Source organism: Phoxinus phoxinus (assembly GCF_949152265.1).
Source record: "Phoxinus phoxinus genome assembly, chromosome: 8".
NCBI lineage: Eukaryota > Metazoa > Chordata > Actinopteri > Cypriniformes > Leuciscidae > Phoxinus > Phoxinus phoxinus.
Window position 1 is genome coordinate 20,447,772 of NC_136883.1, and position 18,103 is coordinate 20,465,874.

At 36.7% G+C, this 18,103-nt stretch overlaps 2 protein-coding genes across 3 annotated transcripts; one reads left to right on the forward strand and one right to left on the reverse strand.

The window, feature by feature from the left end:
* Nucleotides 1-1,288: 1,288 nt before the first annotated feature.
* Nucleotides 1,289-4,135, forward strand: aqp11 (aquaporin 11). The gene is made up of 3 exons (XM_079620133.1): nt 1,289-2,079; nt 2,483-2,599; nt 3,264-4,135. The coding sequence occupies exons 1-3, from the start codon at nt 1,482-1,484 to the stop codon at nt 3,368-3,370; spliced, it is 822 nt and encodes a 273-aa protein (XP_079476259.1). The 5' UTR covers nt 1,289-1,481; the 3' UTR covers nt 3,371-4,135.
* A 6,678-nt stretch (nt 4,136-10,813) lies between these two features.
* On the reverse strand, nt 10,814-18,066 carry clns1a (chloride channel, nucleotide-sensitive, 1A; the record flags this gene model as incomplete). Of its 2 annotated transcripts, XM_079621174.1 has the most annotated exons (7): nt 17,177-18,066; nt 16,697-16,833; nt 16,467-16,595; nt 16,271-16,384; nt 15,089-15,268; nt 11,758-11,821; nt 10,814-11,315 (listed from the first exon to the last, which is right to left on the reverse strand). In XM_079621174.1, coding segments are annotated over exons 1-7 (744 nt in total). In that variant the 5' UTR covers nt 17,296-18,066. The 2 variants fall into 2 exon arrangements, with proteins under 2 accessions (XP_079477300.1, XP_079477299.1); XM_079621173.1 differs by lacking the exon at nt 10,814-11,315 and having other exon boundaries at nt 11,754-11,821; nt 17,177-17,548.
* Between the last annotated feature and the right edge of the window lie 37 nt (nt 18,067-18,103).

Below are 18,103 nucleotides of genomic sequence, written 5' to 3' on the forward strand. Positions count from 1 at the left end.
TTAGAAAACAGAAAATCTTTAGTCAGAACAGTTTCTGTCATTTTAGTGTGTCTGCAATGAGGTAATCATCTGCTAACACACAGGAGCTCTTGAAACCCCGCCCTCTGTGCAGTTCTTTTGCATTTAAAGGGCCAGTCACAATTTCAAAACGGTGCGCTTGTGCAAATCCTCAAAAAGTGACAACTTTAACATGCTGTATAAAAATATCTGTGGGGTATTTTGTGCTAAAACTTCACACACCCACTCTGGGGACATCAGAGATTTATTTTACATCTTGTGAAAATGGCATTTTACCACCCCTTTAAACAATTAGCCTACAAGAACTACTATGCTATACTTTTTCATGTCAAGGACAAGTTAGAATCAAGAGCTTTAAAGTATGGACCTTCTTAAATGAATAAATGATAGACCAAAACAATTGGTTTTCCATGTAAAATGTGTTCCGATAATAATGACAGATATAGGAAAAACCTGGCATTCAGATATTCCAAGAGATTAACATTTTCAGTATAAGAAAAAGATAGTTTGACTTCCCATGCTACTTTGGCCAACTTTGCATGTGTAGATGATACCATAAAAGGCCCTTTTGCAAAAACAAAGAAACAAATAAACCTCACATGGGTGGGACCCTGTTAAACTGTTCACATTTCAGTGTTCAAACCAAAACGATGTCCCTCCAACAAACCATCCCCGGGGGTACCGGCAACTTTCCCCCACTTCAAGCACTGGTTATATTGCATTTTATTTATATTAATAGCCTATATATTATATAGCCCACCGGTAGCTATTTTCTACTCACAAATCAGTTGGACTGATTTGGACAAATCAGTTGGACACACACTATTGCACCACTGATCATACGCTGGTTAATCCACTGCACACCTCAGAGCACCTCCTCACTCTTAACCTCAACCTGCCTATATTATAGCCTATTATAGTATATTATTATATTATAAAGAAGCTTAAGTTAAAACTGCCCATCTCAACAGTATAATATTCTGGGCATTAAAAGGGCATGCAGTGATTTGGGGAGTCTATATTTCTGGTCAGATTAATTTATTTTGCAGATAAATCTTTATTCTGGTAACCCCTGGCAACAACGGACAAAGTTCTTTACTAATCCTACTACGGTAGAGGATTGACTCATGATTATTTTACGTAACAAGACGTTCTCCTACCTGATTGGCTGAAGGACAGACATGGGCGCAAGTCAGCTGACGAAATCCGAATCGCTGTTACCAATCGCTCTGGCTGTTACGATAAAGGTTGGATAATTATTAATATGAATAATGTTACGTATTTGAGCACTCACGGAAGTAACGATTTAATATTCAGGAGTCATGTATATAGTAGCTGCACAGATTTAATTGTAGTAGGCGGGGTAAATGGCGCAAAGGCGGAACCGCTCTGTACTAAAGTTGCCTGACAGGATTAACGTTAGAGTTTTGCAGAATTTGCACGATTAAACGGAGCTGGCAGAGATGGCCTATCTCACCGTCTCTCTGTCCTTACTGGTGGGAATTGTAGTTTTTAGCGAGGTGGCGAGAAGGACAGCTTTATATCTATTCCCAAATCGTCACTGGATCACCTATGTGGTGGAGTTTATTTCCACTTTTCAGTTGTGCGCGTGCACGCACGAGTTAAAGCTGCTCGCGGAGGTGGGCAGACTGGAGCCGCAGATCGGACTGACCCTCACGTACCTCATCTCGGTGATCCACGTGCTTTCTTTCCACGGTGCGATCTGTAGCCCCACCGGCTCTCTGGAGCAGCTCTTCAGTGGGACTCTCACGCGCAGACGCGCATTGGCACAGATCTCATGCCAGCTGATCGCGGCTGTGGTGGCACAGCTAGTGATGCCTCGCCTGTGGTCACTGTCGCTCTCTGACCTGCATGAACTGCACACACTGATGGACTTTAAATGCACGAACAGCCCCATTACTGTCCCTCTGCTGCAGGCCACCGCGGTGGAGCTGAGCTGCACGTTTGTGATGAACTCTGTGGCGTCCAACCTGGACAAAGTGGAGGAGAAATATCGGGTTCATGCAATAGCTGCTGTCATCACCATTTTAGTCTATGCGGGTGTGTGCACTAATCCAAAATTCCACAGTGGTACCATGGTTCAAATATAATAATTACTCAGGACCATGGTACCACCACCACAGTAGTAGCCTAACCCGTGCAAGTGTTCTATCTATCTATCTATCTATCTATCTATCTATCTATCTATCTACATACATTGTAAAAAGTGTTCAGTTCACTTACTTAAAAAAAAAATCGTAAACCCGTTGCCTTAAAATTATGAAGTAAACAAACTTAATGCTTAATTGAAAAAAATAAGTTATGTGACTGTTTATTTTAAAAGTTAAGTCAACTGATCACTTTTACAGTCTGTCAGACAGATGCCTTAGCTTAAAGCATGCAGATCTAGTGATATTTCAGTAACATTCATAGTGTTAAGTGCAGTGCTATGTGTTTTGTAAAGGTGGACATCTCACCGGAGCTGTGTTCAACCCAGCGCTGGCATTCTCTATACAGTTCCCCTGTCCTGGAAACACTTTTGCAGAGTACAGTTTTGTGTACTGGATGGGACCAATATTAGGTGAGCAATGCATGATACAACATTACATACTTTGACATTTAAAGGCCAGATCCATAAAAAAAATCCTTTTAAGGCTGCTGTGTGATCAACTAATGGTAAGTATTTGGTAGAAATGTCAAATGTCAAAATACAGAACAAGTAATAGCAAATAATAAGACAAAACAATAAAATGTCGGTGACACTTTACAATAAGGTTTATTATTAGTTAACTACCTTAGTTAACATGAACTAAGAATAAATAATATTTAAGCATTTATTAATCTTAGTTAATAATATTAATTTCATCATTTACTAATACGTTATTAAAATCAAAGGTTGTATTTGTTAACATTAGTTAATGCACTGTGAACAAACAAGAACAAAAAATAAACCGTTGTATTTTTGTTTACTGAACATTAACAAAGATTTAAAAAAAATACTGCTACAAATGTATTGCTCATTGTTAGTTAACTAATGAACCTTATTGTAAAGTGTAACCAAAATATCTTCCTAAACCCAGCAGAAGATTTGAGAATAATTTCTAAATGTTTATTACACACCGAACCTACAACACAGATCTCAGACACAGTCCATGGATCTTCACTCATTTAATACATTTGTTAATAACAGCAAGAAATTGACAGTTCTCTGTGTTTCGTTTTCCACGCTTTTTGTGTCATTACAGGTATGACCGCCTCTCTGCTTCTTTTTGACAAAGTGATCCCAGCCATTTCAGGAAAAAGCACAATTCCAAAGCACACTAATGGACTCAAGAAGAAAAAGATGAATTAAGACTGTTTTATAAAATATAAATAGTAAGTACGATGCATATATACTGTGAATATACAGGACGCTGTAATTTTCCAGCTCATCTTAAAGTAATGAAACGAGGTTTCGTTTTTAGAAGGGTTTTAGTGACATCCTTGCTTTCAAAATGTCTTAAATGTATTTTTTTTTTTTTTTATTGACAACATGCAAATTCATGAAGCACAGTGGTTATGTAATGACACATAGCTGCGGGTTGACAGCACATAGTTTGCCAAGAAGCATTTGTGACCATTACAAACTCTTATCTTAACATTCCTGTTAAGGAACTGTGGACATTTCTGGAATAAGACACATGGGAAGTGTTCTAACAGTGCTGTTGGAAAACTATTTTGCTTTTTGTTCTACTAGCGATGATTATTACCTAGTAAAATGGGTAAATGTTATAGTATTAGTAATCTTAAGCACAGTTTTGAAGTGCCTTTGGGTTATCCTGGGTAAAATAACCAGGGTGAACCAGACCAGATAGAGTGCCAAGTCTACGAATGTAAAAACGGCATAACACGCTTCTGTGTTACAAGAAATTAAATAAAGCAGTACTAAAAACCTATTTATTAGTCTGTTTTTTAAATTAAACCTTATATAAAAACACATGGCTCTGTGGTTATCTAACCTGATAGGTCAAACAGGCAGACCTTTGAACTCAGATGTGTTGAGCAAAAGTGACATGGCATTTTGTTTTACTAAGAGCTGCCAAAGCAATAAAAGACGAGCAAATAAATTGAAATGTTGGTTGCATAAGCCGTTCACTCATATAAAAATCATTGACATGATGGGCTTTGATGTGCTGTCAAATTCCAGCTTTAATCTTACATTTGAGTACTGGAAACATACTTTCACATTGAAGGCTGGTCAAAGCGCACGATGAAGGAGAATACTCAAATAGTCTTTATTTCATAATCCAAAATAACTCGAAACACAGGAATACGTAAAAATAAGTTGCCTTAAACATGAAAGTTGATTGAACTTAAAAATGTAAGTAATTTCAACCTAAATTACATCGAACTGGCTTTAAAAAATGAGTTGAATCTTGTATAACTTCTAAAAAAAGGTTCAAAATTGCTGAACTTATTTTAGTGAGTTAAAGTAATGTAAAAACATATGTTGTCATAACTTATTGACATTATTAACATAAACGTTAACGAGAGCCGACAACAATGGACTGACACACAGGGATATAAATGCATACAAGGAACAAACAAAGGGATCTATAGATGAACTGGTGAACAGAATCTAAACATTAATGATTTACCATCAACAAGAGAGTGAATGAGGAACCATGAACTTATTATGAGAGTGAAAACAGAACAGAATATACACGTTAAACATGCAAATCATTCTTTGTGAAATACAGTAATGAAGTCTATTTATAGTTCGGTTCAGGAAGTATATTAAGCAGGTATACAGCATATTTGTTTAGTTGTGGTGCATTTTTAGAGGTGCTTTAATGACAGACAAATACATCGATTCATTTAGCAGACACTTTTATACAAAGCCACTTACACATTAGGAATACAACAGGCGATTCATCATAAAGAGGCCATAAACACCAGGTAGTTTCAGACATGGTTTAGAATAGTACAAGAACAGGGAGAGATTAAGGAATAGCGAAAGCATAGTTTTTGGACTGTTTGCTTCTTTCAGGACTAAATGAGTAGAAGAAGGTTCAGTTGGTGTGTGTAAAGCATCATTCTTACTTAGAATAAATCCTGAGTTTGTTTAGAGAACAACAGATCAAGCGATAGATGTGCTTTTTAGATAGGAGATCAGGTATGGTTGTAACACGTTGTAACCACCAATTCCAACAATAAGGGATAGGCCAGGAGTCCTATGGTCATTTCAATGTTTACCCACTTCCTCCCAAATCCCATATGAATGGTGGAAAAATAGTTACATGGCGAACTGATTTTGAGGGAAGAATATATCTTTTTTTTTTTACTGTTTTGTATTTTGTTCATTTAACTTATATTAGATAAAATTTTAGTTTCTCGAGCAAAATGTGATGCATTTTTAACTTGCTAATTTCTAACCAATATGTTAATATGGCTTGCTAAACACTGGCTAACGGGGATGGGTTGTAACACATCTTCAAAAAGTGTTACAACCATCCCCTTACATACAAAAACAGTTTCGTTTTAATAATTTTACAGAATGTCTAGACCGTGGAAAAGAAAGGCCGATAAAGGTGTACCGGCCAGTGTTTTAAAAACAAAAACAAAGGAACTGGTGAGTCAGATCAGTTGCAAAGAAAATGTTGAAAACCAGTGGTGAGGATTCTGAGATCTCAGAAGGCACACCATGTATTTGACAGCAACTCATAGGGGCTGGTATATTCTTTCAGAGGTTTGAATTGATTGCTTTTGTAGAAAATAAATGTGGGTACTGTGTATAAAAGTATAAAATTTGTATAAAATCTTTGTATAAACTCTAGCTCAAAAATTCAGTGCGTTACAGATGCTGAAGCAAAAAATGTTACAACCATACCCGGCAATAATAATATAATTAGTACAACATTTCTGAGACTGTTTGGACTTGTGCGAGCTTCAGCCATGGCTTGTTCTGTGTATCACACAACACTGGATGCTGTAATATTTCGTTTGGACTTAATCTTAATCAACAGAAATAACACAAACTCACATTCATTCATGGTAAAAGCATGGAATATCTGTCTGATTACACAACTGAATAATACAAGTGTTTAAAAGGAGGAAATATTAGGCTATATGAAGTCCACAAATACAGTGAAAGGAAATCAGCACAAGCTAAGAAAAGAGAAATCATTATCTGAGCATAAGCTTTTACATTACATTTAATCATTTAGCAGACACTTTTATCCAAAGTGATTCACAAATGAGGAGAACAATAGAGCAATCAAACCAACAGTAGGGCAACAGTATGTCAGTCGTGTGACAAGTCCCAGTCTACACGTGCTTTTTTTTTGGTAACCCTTTCTATTGACGTTCATTAATAAATCATTAACAAACATAATATAATGCTGAACAGATCATTATATATATTCACATATCTAGAAATATGAGATAATGTGCTTGTTAATGTTAATGACCTTGAAGCATGATCATGCACTTTTTAAACAGTCTACAATTGATTTGACCAGATAGTTCACAATAAGTAAAAGCTACATTGATAAATCATTAACGGAATGACTTGAGGTTTTTGGCTCTTTATGGTTATTCTGTTTATTGGGAGAAGAGTGTATTCACGCCCTTGGGTGAAGGGTTGGGTGCTCCGTTTCTTAAGTCATTACTTTTTAGAATAACAGGATCACTTCACTTAATTAGGGTTAGTCATTCCTAAAAAATTGAAACACAATTTCACAGAGAGCGAAGTTAATATTCACATAAGTTTACATTTAAAATATTATAAAGAAAGATCTATTGATAAATGGAGGGTGCTTCCGTTATCTTTAACTGGTGTGGTCAATGCTGTAAAATGGTCACTCTGATCGACTCGCTTTGTTTATCTTTTTCTGAACCTGCCTGTATATTTGCCACAATCCTTTTTTTAAACACATACACAAGTACACGTTCATCTTCAGCATTTCATCGTCAGATACGCTCAGAAACCCGTCAAAATAAAAGTTCGGTTTAACGTGAAGAAATGATCACGGATATATTTTACTGGAGTGAAGCTATCCTGTCATTTAGTTGCTCAAATGCTCAGTATAGTACCTATCAGTGGTAATAGTAGTGGGTTGGTGTTTGTACATCAGTTCTCACACTGCTATTATGAGGTATCACCATATGTCATCATTCTGTTTGCTTTAGATTTGAAGATTATATATGATATCAAGGGGAATGTCTATACTTAAAAATCCTGGATGTGACATTGTTTTTGCTTTCTGATCAACAAATAATAATACAATTTGATTGTCTTGATAATGTCATGTATAAGACTTTTTTTCCTGTCCTTGACTCGGACTCAAACCTTTTTGGACTCGGTCTTGTCTTGGACTCGAACCTCTTTGGACTTGGACTCGACTAGTCCTGGTCTTGGACTTGACTTGGACTCGACAAAGGTGGTCTTGTCTACTGCCCTGATTGAAGAATATTACGTCCCTCAGTGCTCCAGCCCATTTGTGATAATAATAACTTTTTGCCTGGCCAGTCAAGATCAGGTATTTTCACTGTGGAGAGGCAAAGGATTGACCATGGTTAAGGACTTCTATATAGATGGAAAATGTCCCACTTTCGTGCACTTGTATAAAACCTTTGATCTTTCTCAATCACCATTTTTCCAATATTTACAGGTGCGCCACTACAATAAACATTATTTTTCTAAATTTCAGCAGTTGCCTCAGGATCATTATCTTTTGGGTTTCGAGTGACTGTTTTCTAGTTTGTATCCCATTTTTCACTGTCTTCGGATCACCTCAAAGTAGCATGGGAAAATGATGCAGGAATTAATAACTCATACGAGATTTGGGAAGGAAGACTGAAGCGAATTCATACCTGCTCTATTCATGCAAGATTACAACTTATTCAGTTTGAAGTGCTGCATAGGTGACACTATACCAAATCTAAACTCAATAAAATGTACCCTTCAGTTTCCCAGTTTTGGATTTGCCCTGAGATTTCTGAGTTTTGGAATAATATTTTTCTGTGGTACTCAAACGTCCAGATTTTGAGTTAGCTTTTGGATGTTATGACCCTTCATTGACACATTCTCTCTAACTGTCTCTTATGTTTGGTATGGTGGTGGCTATGGTAAAAGGGTGATCTTGATGGAGTGGAAGTCCAGCCATGTTTTATAAATGTCTGGCTGAAATGGTTGCTGCCCTCAAGCTCAAAATGATTCGTTTTTCTTAAGTTTATGCTTCTAAAAAAAATTATCAAATCTGGGGCCCCTTCCTTCGGTATCTTTTATTAACAAATTTGATTAAACTTTGATTCATATCTTTTGTGCTTTTACACATTTACAAATGTTGTGAAATAAATGTAATTAGACATTTTACGCACTTCACACACTATTGTTGTATTACAAATTTATTCAACGTTTAATTTAGGAAACTGCAAAAGTTAAGAGACATTGGGTCGGTTTCCTGTTCAAGGTTTACATTAAGCCCGGACTAGACCTTAGTTATATTAGGACTTTTCAGTAGTTTTTATAAACATACCTTTCAAAAAAAGCATCTTGAGACAAAACAATGCAAATTATATATTTTAAGATATGTCAGTGCAAGCTGTTTTAAGTTAAGACAGCTCAAACATGCATTTTAGTCTGGGACTAGACTTAAACCCTGCAGAAAACCACCCATAAATGTTTAGATCAGCTGTGAAACAGTTTACAGCAAGAGTCCAGCCAGTCCTGTTTTCTGTATTTGTCAGATTACTGAAACTCTTAATGGCTTTTGGAGCTCCTGTTTGAACAAGAGAATCCAGCCAGTCCTTTTCTCACATCTCAGCATTTGAATAGTTATGCTGAATGGATTAGGATTGGTATTTGGTAACACTCTGTCTAGGGCAGGTTCCTAAACCTGTATACTTCATTTACATGCTTTGTTCTCATCACAATGTAAATCCCTGCCCCTAAATGTACACTGTGTGCAAAATTATTAGGCAAGTTGTATTTTTGAGGATTACTTTTATTATTGAACAACCACAGTTCTCTCAGTCAATCCAAATTGTTAATAAACCTCAAACCTGAATATTTTAGGAAATAAAAATTATGTTTTGGCTTTTTATGACAATATCTATGTGTGCACAATTATTAGGCAACTTTTGGTGTGCAGAACTATTATGCAGCAAAATGAAAAATTAAAATTTTCCCATCTCACTTGTTTATTTTCATCTGTTAAAGTGAGAATAAAAAACAAACAACTAAATTTACAAATAAACATTTCTGACATAAAAAAAAAAAATCAGTGACCAATATAGCCACCCTTCTTTTCAATAATAGTTATAAGCCTTCCATTCATGGAGTCTGTCAGTTTCTTGATCTGTTGATGATCAACTTTTTGTGCAGAAGCCACCAGCCTCACACTGTTCAGAGAGGTGTACTGTTTTCCTTCACTGTAAATCTCCCGTTTAAGAAGGGCCCACAAGTTCTCAATAGGGTTTAGATCAGGTGAGGAAGGGGGCCATGTCATTATTCTTTCATCTTGAAGGCCTTTACTGGCTAGCCAGGCACTGGAGTACTTCGATGCATGCGATGGAGCATTGTCCTGCATACAAATCATGGTCTTCTTGAAAGATGCAGACTTTTTCCTGTACCACTGCTTGAAGAAAGTATCTTCTAAAAACTGGCAGTAGGTTTGGGAGTTCATTTTGAGTCCATCTTCAACCCGAAAAGGTCCAACTAGCTCGTCTTTAATAATACCAGTCCATACCATCACCCCACCTCCACGTCGTCTGAGTCGAAGTGGAGCTCTGTGCCCATTATTTATCCAGCCACGGGCCCATCCATCTGGTCCGTCAAGAGTCACTCTCGTCTCATCAGTCCATAAAAGCTTTGAAAAATCTGTCTTCAGATATTTCTTGGCCCAGTCTTGACGTTTCAACTTATGTTTCTTGTTCAGTGGTGGTCGGATTTCAGCCTTCCTTACCTTGGCCATGTCTCTGAGCACTGAACACCTTGTACTTCTGGGCACTCCAGGTAGGTTGCAGTTCTGGAATATGACAGCACTTGAGGATAATGGGTTCCTGGTAGCTTCACGTTTGATTCTTCTCAAATCTTTGGCAGTTAATTTTCGTTTTTTTTCTCAACACGTTTCTTGCGACTCTGTTGAGTATTTGCTACAAAACGTTTGATGGTTCTGTGATCACGCCCCAATATCTTAGCAATTTCAAGAGTGCTGCATACCTCTGAAAGACTTTTTAAAATGTTTGACTTTTCAGAGTCAGTTAAATCTCTTTTTCGTCCCATTTTGCCTGAGGAAAAGAAGCTGCCTAATAATTATGCACACCTTGATATAGGGTATTGATCTCCTTAGGCCACACCCTCCCTCATTACACAAAAACACATCACCTGAAATGCTTAAATCCAATTAGCATTCAAGTTTTTACAGCTTGGAGTTAGAACAAATGCATAAAAATGATGATATGGTCAAAATACTCACTTGCCTAATAATTGTGCACACAGTGTATATAAATTGTAAGGGAACGTTCCCTTAATTAGACTGTTGGATGACCTACAGCTACGCACAGCGAAGTCCTCAAAGAATAACTTCTATTTGAACGCGATCCCGTCTCCTCGTCTCTGCTTTGACGAAGGACAAAGTTTCCTACACTATTCATGTAAACATCATTAATTAACTCATAACCACAGTCTGTAAAGGTTATACATTTGGTCTTCGTTTTTTTTTTTTTTTTACAAATCAACTATTCATTATTTGTAAATGTTTAACATTTCAACAACTAAATGATTTTGTGTGCCTTTATGTGGAGTCATCTCAATGGCAAAAAGATTGATTTATTTACCCAAAATTATTTTATCTCCCATGAGGAAACGCATAGGAAATGATTAGACAGGAAATCTCTCAAACATCTGACTGGTACAAACTGAGAACAGCCCAAAATGAGCTAAATTAGTATTTTTAGCACACTTTAACATTACAACAAATTATAAAAAGAATGCCTGATTGAAGATATTTCAAAGAGAAACAAAACACCAAATATGGGGAAAAAAATGAGGTTTTGGTACAAAAACAACTGTATTTATTGAAATCTCTAACAAACACATCAACATGGTCTTCAGGGAAACCTACAAAATACATTAGTGGGATCTACACAAAGCTGTGGCTGAGGGTTCATTTACAGCCGTGGTGTAAAACAGCCTATTAAACTCAAGCGAGGAGAGACAGAAATGCTATAAGAGCTTTGAGAGGTGGGCTCTGCCAGTATCCCAGCATGCCCCACTGAAGCGCTTTAATCGGCAGTGCAGAGACACAGTCCATCTGTCAACAGATTGAAAAATTCAAGTCATGCATGAGTTTCAACACCGATCCACCAAATAGCATTTATAAGATAATAATTCTGATAAGTATTATACGGGTTTGGAATAACAAAGGTGTAAATAATGATAGAATTGACATTTTCTGATTAATTCTGCACACACAATTCAAGGAATGTCTAATAATTCTGACTGTGAAGAATTATAATTTTCTGGCAAGGTCCTGCGTTGTTTTGTTAGCTAAAACTAAAACCATTAAAAATCTTTTTCTGTAAATTGTAACTTAAACTTTAAAAATTTGTAGCAAAAGCACAAAATTACTAAAAACTTTAAAAAAAGATAATCCAATATATTAATAAATATTATTAGAGTACATAATACTAAAATAACACTGGCCAGGACTGGAAATGGAATTGGACAATTCCATGGAGTTGGTATATATTTACCAGTGATCCACATCGGCATCATCAAACTGTCCAGCGATTGAGCTCGAGTCGACTTCCATTCCATCTGAATGCAGGGAAAAAAAGTAAGCACCGTATTAAATTACGAGCATCCTGCCCTGCGCTGCTCCGCTGGGCTTTACACATTACAGGTCCATTAGCTTTCAGGAAATCCTGCTCATTACAGACACACCCCCATCAGCTAAACAGCCACGTCTGGCTCCAAGAATGCTTGAACTCACACTCTTCCTCGACAGACTGAAATAAAATCATATGTACACACACACACCAAGACAAGATTCCCTGAATAAAACATTCATGCATGTAAAACATACTAAATGTGACTCTTTTAGCATCATGTGATTGTGAGGTATAAAGTTGCATGACTTTTCTCTGTTGCTGCCATTTTGTGGCTGCTCATGTGCACAATGATTTTTAAAAAATAAATAACATTTACAATCAAGTAAATTAACCTGGGATGTCCATCAAAGTGTAAAAGTGTGAGAAGCTTTTTCAAACTTTCTTACATTTTTATTTGTGTTTTCGATGACCAAGTTAACAGTTTTACAAGCAATGTTTTCATATGTATAAAATTACAGTTTAAGTCCTCCTGTGTTGATCAAGCTTTTAATGTTGTTTATATGTCTATGTGGTGTTTTTAATATGCTTTAAGACAAAACATGCGCAAATTCATAAGTCAGCACCATTGCCGAGCATTTTCTGCTTAAAACTGCAGTGAACCAAAGACAGTCTCAAAATCGCTGGTGTTTCTGATGTCAAACTATCTTGTTACCAATTACATCAACGAGTGGACCTCTGAGCTGGTGTGAGTGATTAGAACCGTGTATACTAAATGAGGCATGGGTGTAGAGTTACATTTAAGCTATAATAGACATTTTTTCAATGAAAAAACTATTAAATGTGTCATTTAGGTGATCAAATGAGAGTTTTTAGGGGTAAAACGATTGACTACAGAGGGACTTTAACTACATTAGTTAAAGGTGCAGTAAGTTTTTTTTTTTATCTCCCTCCAATCCTGCTGATTGGCTACAAGAGTGTTGTGGTGCTCTCTCCATCAATTTTCAACAATGTTTCTCAGAAATCAGAATGCACATTTAACATGAACTAACAATGAACAATACTTCTACAGTTTTCAATAATCTTCATTTCAACATTTACTAATACATTTTTAAAAATCAAAGGTTGTATCTGTTAACATTAGTCAATGCACTGTAAACTTAAGAGTAAAAAAATATGTTTTTATTGACTTACATTATCAAAGATTTAAATGCTGAAATTGTAAACTGTATTGAGACCTTTTGTAAAGTGTTACCTTTATTTTAATAATATATATTTGAATATTATAATAATATAGACCTTAGTCAGGGTAGCGCTATATTTAAGTTCTGACAGGAATGCAAACGATGCTGTGAGCGATTGAATCACAGTGTGTTCAATGGTTTGTACTGTTGTTTAAAAGCATGCTGATTTTTCAGCTGATGAAACTCCATTAAACAGTTTTTAAAGTTGTGAGATGTAAAAATCAAGGCACCCTTTGAAAAAAAGAAGAAAAAAAAAGAAAGAAGTGTTGCACCCTACACTAGTTGTCACGAAACTACTTTGATACTATACCTTGAAATGTATCGATTTTCAATACGACAAGGAAGAACTGCCGTATAGTATAAATTTATATTATTTATATTTATAAATTTTTTGTCCATCCATTTAAAGTCTAGGAAATCATTCATTTCTTCTGAAGAGATCACTTTATAGGCTTTCTATATTCATATATAAACATTGCTCAATTACCATTGCAAATCTCACCTAAATGTTTGCTCACTCGATGTATTTGTGTTTTTATATTGTGATAATTTAGTTAGAATTGCACTAGATAGCTAGTTTTTAATATATTTTATAATGTAATAATTTCACAGCTAATCTCCATATGAATGTAGAAACAACATTAAGACAGTATATTTTGAAATAATTGTTTAATGTCATCTTTTTATGAATGAAGGCCAGTATCACTGATACCAATACTGCTACGGATGTCTTCAATTATTCATTTATTTTAAATTTTAAACATGAATTATCACCATTCAGCACTACAGTATAATTGAACGCTATCAATTTTAAAATGTATTCGGCTCCAAAAAATATAACAACTTTTAATTTAAGTGAACTTCACATAAGCCCATAATAAATGTCATATTAACCTGTGCCCACCTGTCTACAAGTAGGAAGTACAGATACATTGAATAAAGTTATCAAACACTTTACAGTTTTCACTGCATAAATTATAAATTAAATAGATTAATCCTTAAAGCTTCAAGTGTTCTTTGGTCAAGAGCAGTGAGTGATTTTCCTGTTCCCTGTGTTCTTTGAATCTGCTGCACATGTGGATCTCACGAGTCCCATTTTCCCACAACTCTTAACGTTAATTTAAGACTTTATTTAACTCATTTAAGACTGCTCTAATGAGGATGCTCAACAAAACGGACATTTTGGCATAACTGTGCGTTTATTACGCGTTCAAGCGCGAAAGAGAAGTCTATTCTGGCGTGCGTCGTTCTGTGCGTCGGCAGGACATTCACAGACAGCGCGTTCTCTTTTGTCTTTTCGCGCTTGCATGGTTTAAAAGCATTTGCATGAAGTAGAATGTGATTATATAATGTAACGCTAGGCAAAGGATGACAAAAATATTTAACGCAGCATCCGTTTTTTTCTAACACGTTAAACTGAAAAACATTAAATTGCATGCGTTACTGTTGACAGCCGCACGGACATAACCGATGCGTTTATGTTAATGCGCGGCAGGACGGATGTTGTGACAATGTTTTCGTGTGTATTTGACCGTAAGTGCATCAAGCCATGAAAAAGAGGCAGCTTTATGTGGACGCACTGGGAATGAAATAATGCGCAAGCGCAGACCCCGCAATTCAACGAAAACTTATGATTTGCATTTTTAGTATAAATTTGTGTGCATTATTTGTTGTTATAAGAGACATTTTTTTTTACACATTTTAGCAATTTTAAAATGTTTGATGGAGTTTTTACACGGCACCCCTGCTCTCGGCAGAAGGCACCCCGGTTGGGAAACGCTGATCTAGAGCTTTATACGGGGCATGCTATTGTAAAGAATAAGTCTATTCCTTCCTAACAACTTCATTTTCATCCGCGATAAAATTGTCTAACCTTCAATAAGGTCTATTGTAAACTACAGTTACTTTGCAACATTTTTGTGAGGTAATACACAAAACTGCCCTCTCTTGGACAGATAAACCATCACTTCTGAAATTAATCATATGCATAATGAGTTTCAACACACACAGACCTTCAAATGCTGTCGACGGCTCGTCGGTTCTGACTCCGGCCATGTGGTACTGCTGAGCGACTGACTGGGCCAGCATCCCCTCCAGTCTGTCCAGTGTGGCCTGACCCTCTGACGTCAGGTGAGACAAGCCCTCCTCATAGGTGTAAAACGTGGGAATGTCTCCATGGCCCTGCTCTTGCTCTAAAGAGAAAAGCGTGTAAGAGGAACAATACAAAAGCATTGAAACAACGTGTGTGAAAGCTTCAGAAGAGACACCAAACTTCAACTTCAAAATTATTTAAAAGAAGTTAAATCAGCCAAAAATCCAGGAGTAAGCTGACATCACATTTCTAAAATTAATAATAAATCCAAATTAAAAAAAAATTAAACAAGGGTTCTCGCTGTCTTGGGAACCCTGGACACACTTTTTTAGTTCTAGACCTTGAAAAGTCATGGTAATTGGTAAAGTCTTTAATATAATGAATATACATTCTATTTGAATATACATTTTAGTAGTTAGTAATTTCAAGCTCTAAAATATTTTATCACTTAGAAACATGCTGAGAAATTGCCATTAGATATCATTATTTTAAATTAAGTTAAGTTTTATGTTTGTTTGTTTTTTAATTAAGGAATTTAGTTATTTTAATTATAAGTAGTTTATTCCCTTTACTTAATAAATTGCAACTCCTGGTTTGTGAAAGGAAAAAAAACAACAACAACAAAGGCTTTTTTGTCATCAGTCACAGTAGCTTTGGTATCACTTTAGTTTAGGGTCCAATTCTCACTATCAATTAGTTGCTTATTACCATGCATATTACTAGGATTACTGGCTGTTAATTAGTACTTATAAAGAACATATTAATATTAATTAACACATATTAATACCTTATTCTGCACGACCATATTCAACAGGCCATACTTATATAGGCTAGGACCTTAATACTAGCCTTATAATACAACCCGATTCCTAAACTTAACAACCTTATAAACTATTGATAAGCAGTCATTAGGAGGTTATTGAGGCAAAAGTCATAGTCAATAGTGAGAATGGGAGCCTAATCTAAAGTGTGACCACAGCTTTAATAGCAGAAATATATTTGTGAGGCCCCTTTAATATTGCCGTGGACAACAGGTCCCCTTGGAGTCAAAAAGGTTGAGAACCACTGCACTAGATGCATTATGGGTCCAAATGACACTCACCCGCCTCCTCGACGTCATACTCCTCTCCCTCATAATCGTCATCATCGGTGTCAGCGTCCTCGGGGTCCGGGTGCAGGGCCTGACATTCACACATGGCGGAGAACATGGGCTCCACTGCACACAAAAACACACGCTGTTACTCTCTACAGGAGTGATGCTCACACTGAACTCATCTGTGTTCGTTCCACACACTCACATGCGGATTTATCACTGGGCACAAAGCGGATCTCTGTGATGGTTTGTGAGTCTTCACTGTCGCTGTCACTCTCCTCATCATCCTCTAAGTCATCTGGAGCTTTATCCTGCTGCTCTGCGTCACCTTCATCTGGAAGACACAGAATTTCAGACTCAGAAAAGAACCGCTGGCCAAAATGTCTAAAGCAGTGCATCTCTATTCTGTGTGGCATTTGGAAGATGATGCCTCACCGTCCAGTTTTGCATTGACCATCACATACAGGTGCTCTTCTGGAAAGGAGCTAAGATCTCGTGAGATTGCGTGCAGACTGATGGAAGGGTATTCGAGACAGAAACCCATCCCTGAACCATCAAACCAGGACAGATGCCTGCAAGGACACAGAACAGCTGCATTAGTAAACATAGGTCCCCAAAACATCATGAGTGTACTATGGTAAATAACCTAAAGAACATTGTAATGCATAACAATCAAATACTAAACAAATTAAAGATAGAAAGATACACCAACTGATGCGATCACTGTACCATTGTTCTACAACAGTACTTTTCTTAAGGTGTCTACTAAGTTACCCTGGCTAGGCGTATGTTTATTCTTAGAGTTTATGCATAAATAAATGACTAAATGTGTCCACAGGTGTCACCTGGTGTAGAACACGCATACCACGTGTACACAACACTTATGTTTTAGTTAAAACGTGCACAGACACTCACGCCTCAGCCACAAACAGAGTTCCAGATCCCAGTCTTTTCCCGTCCAGAACCGCGGTGGTTTCGGCTTGCTGGAGCCGCACGCCCTCGCTGGGTGGAGGTAAACTCTTCAACACTACCATTCTGATGAATTAAATCACCGTGAAGATGCTGAATGCACTAACACTGGTGCTCTAGTAGTGAGACAATACTCAGTCACAAAGCACTGCAAAAACAACAGTAACTCTCATTCAAGCGTTACCAAGCGTTCTCTTTTAACTTCATTAATATACAAGTAAAATGCGACTGGTTTGCGTGGCGAGAAACTTTCAAATGGATTTTATAGTTCAAAGATTCGCTGTCATGCGTCACTTCTGTAGTTCTCACTCATTGTGCGACGACTGTCTGTGTCTCTAATAACTGTTTCCTGTGGGACACACGGCTCATTCCTGCAGGGGGCGCTAAGTGGCCCACGAAGATAGATTCTCCATTGACTCGCATTGATGTCTAAATACGTTTTTTTGTCTTATCGGAGATGTTTGTGCAGTAATAAGAACAAGTATTTCAAATATATTAATTACAAAGATAAGTATATATCAAACAGACGAATATTCACCAGCGCAATCTCTGTAAAATGATTAAACAAAATATATTAGTCTGTAATCATAACAGATTTTGATTGGTCCACTCATCAAACCGCGGAGAAAAGTAACAACAACCTTATGTTCGTTTGCTACGTCAGCAGCTGTATGAATAATGTTTACACTTGAAAGATGACACCGAAATGTTCATATGCATTTAAATGTATTAATTATTTAGACAAAACTTAGTCGACTAATCACAGATGGCGTCCGGGCTGTTAAGTACCACCCAGTGTAAAACTCTTATCCATTCTACCAGTTATTTATTTCCATTCATCAGCGCCATTCGCGCCGCTTTATGACGCAAGAA

Excerpts from the sequence above, each read along its gene's own strand:
- aqp11 (XM_079620133.1), top strand. The coding sequence starts at position 1,482 with ATGGCCTATCTCACCGTCTCTCTGTCCTTACTGGTGGGAATTGTAGTT. Across the intron at positions 2,080-2,482 it reads CACCATTTTAGTCTATGCGG|GTGGACATCTCACCGGAGCT; the intron begins GTGTGTGCACTA and ends TGTTTTGTAAAG. Across the intron at positions 2,600-3,263 it reads CTGGATGGGACCAATATTAG|GTATGACCGCCTCTCTGCTT; the intron begins GTGAGCAATGCA and ends GTGTCATTACAG.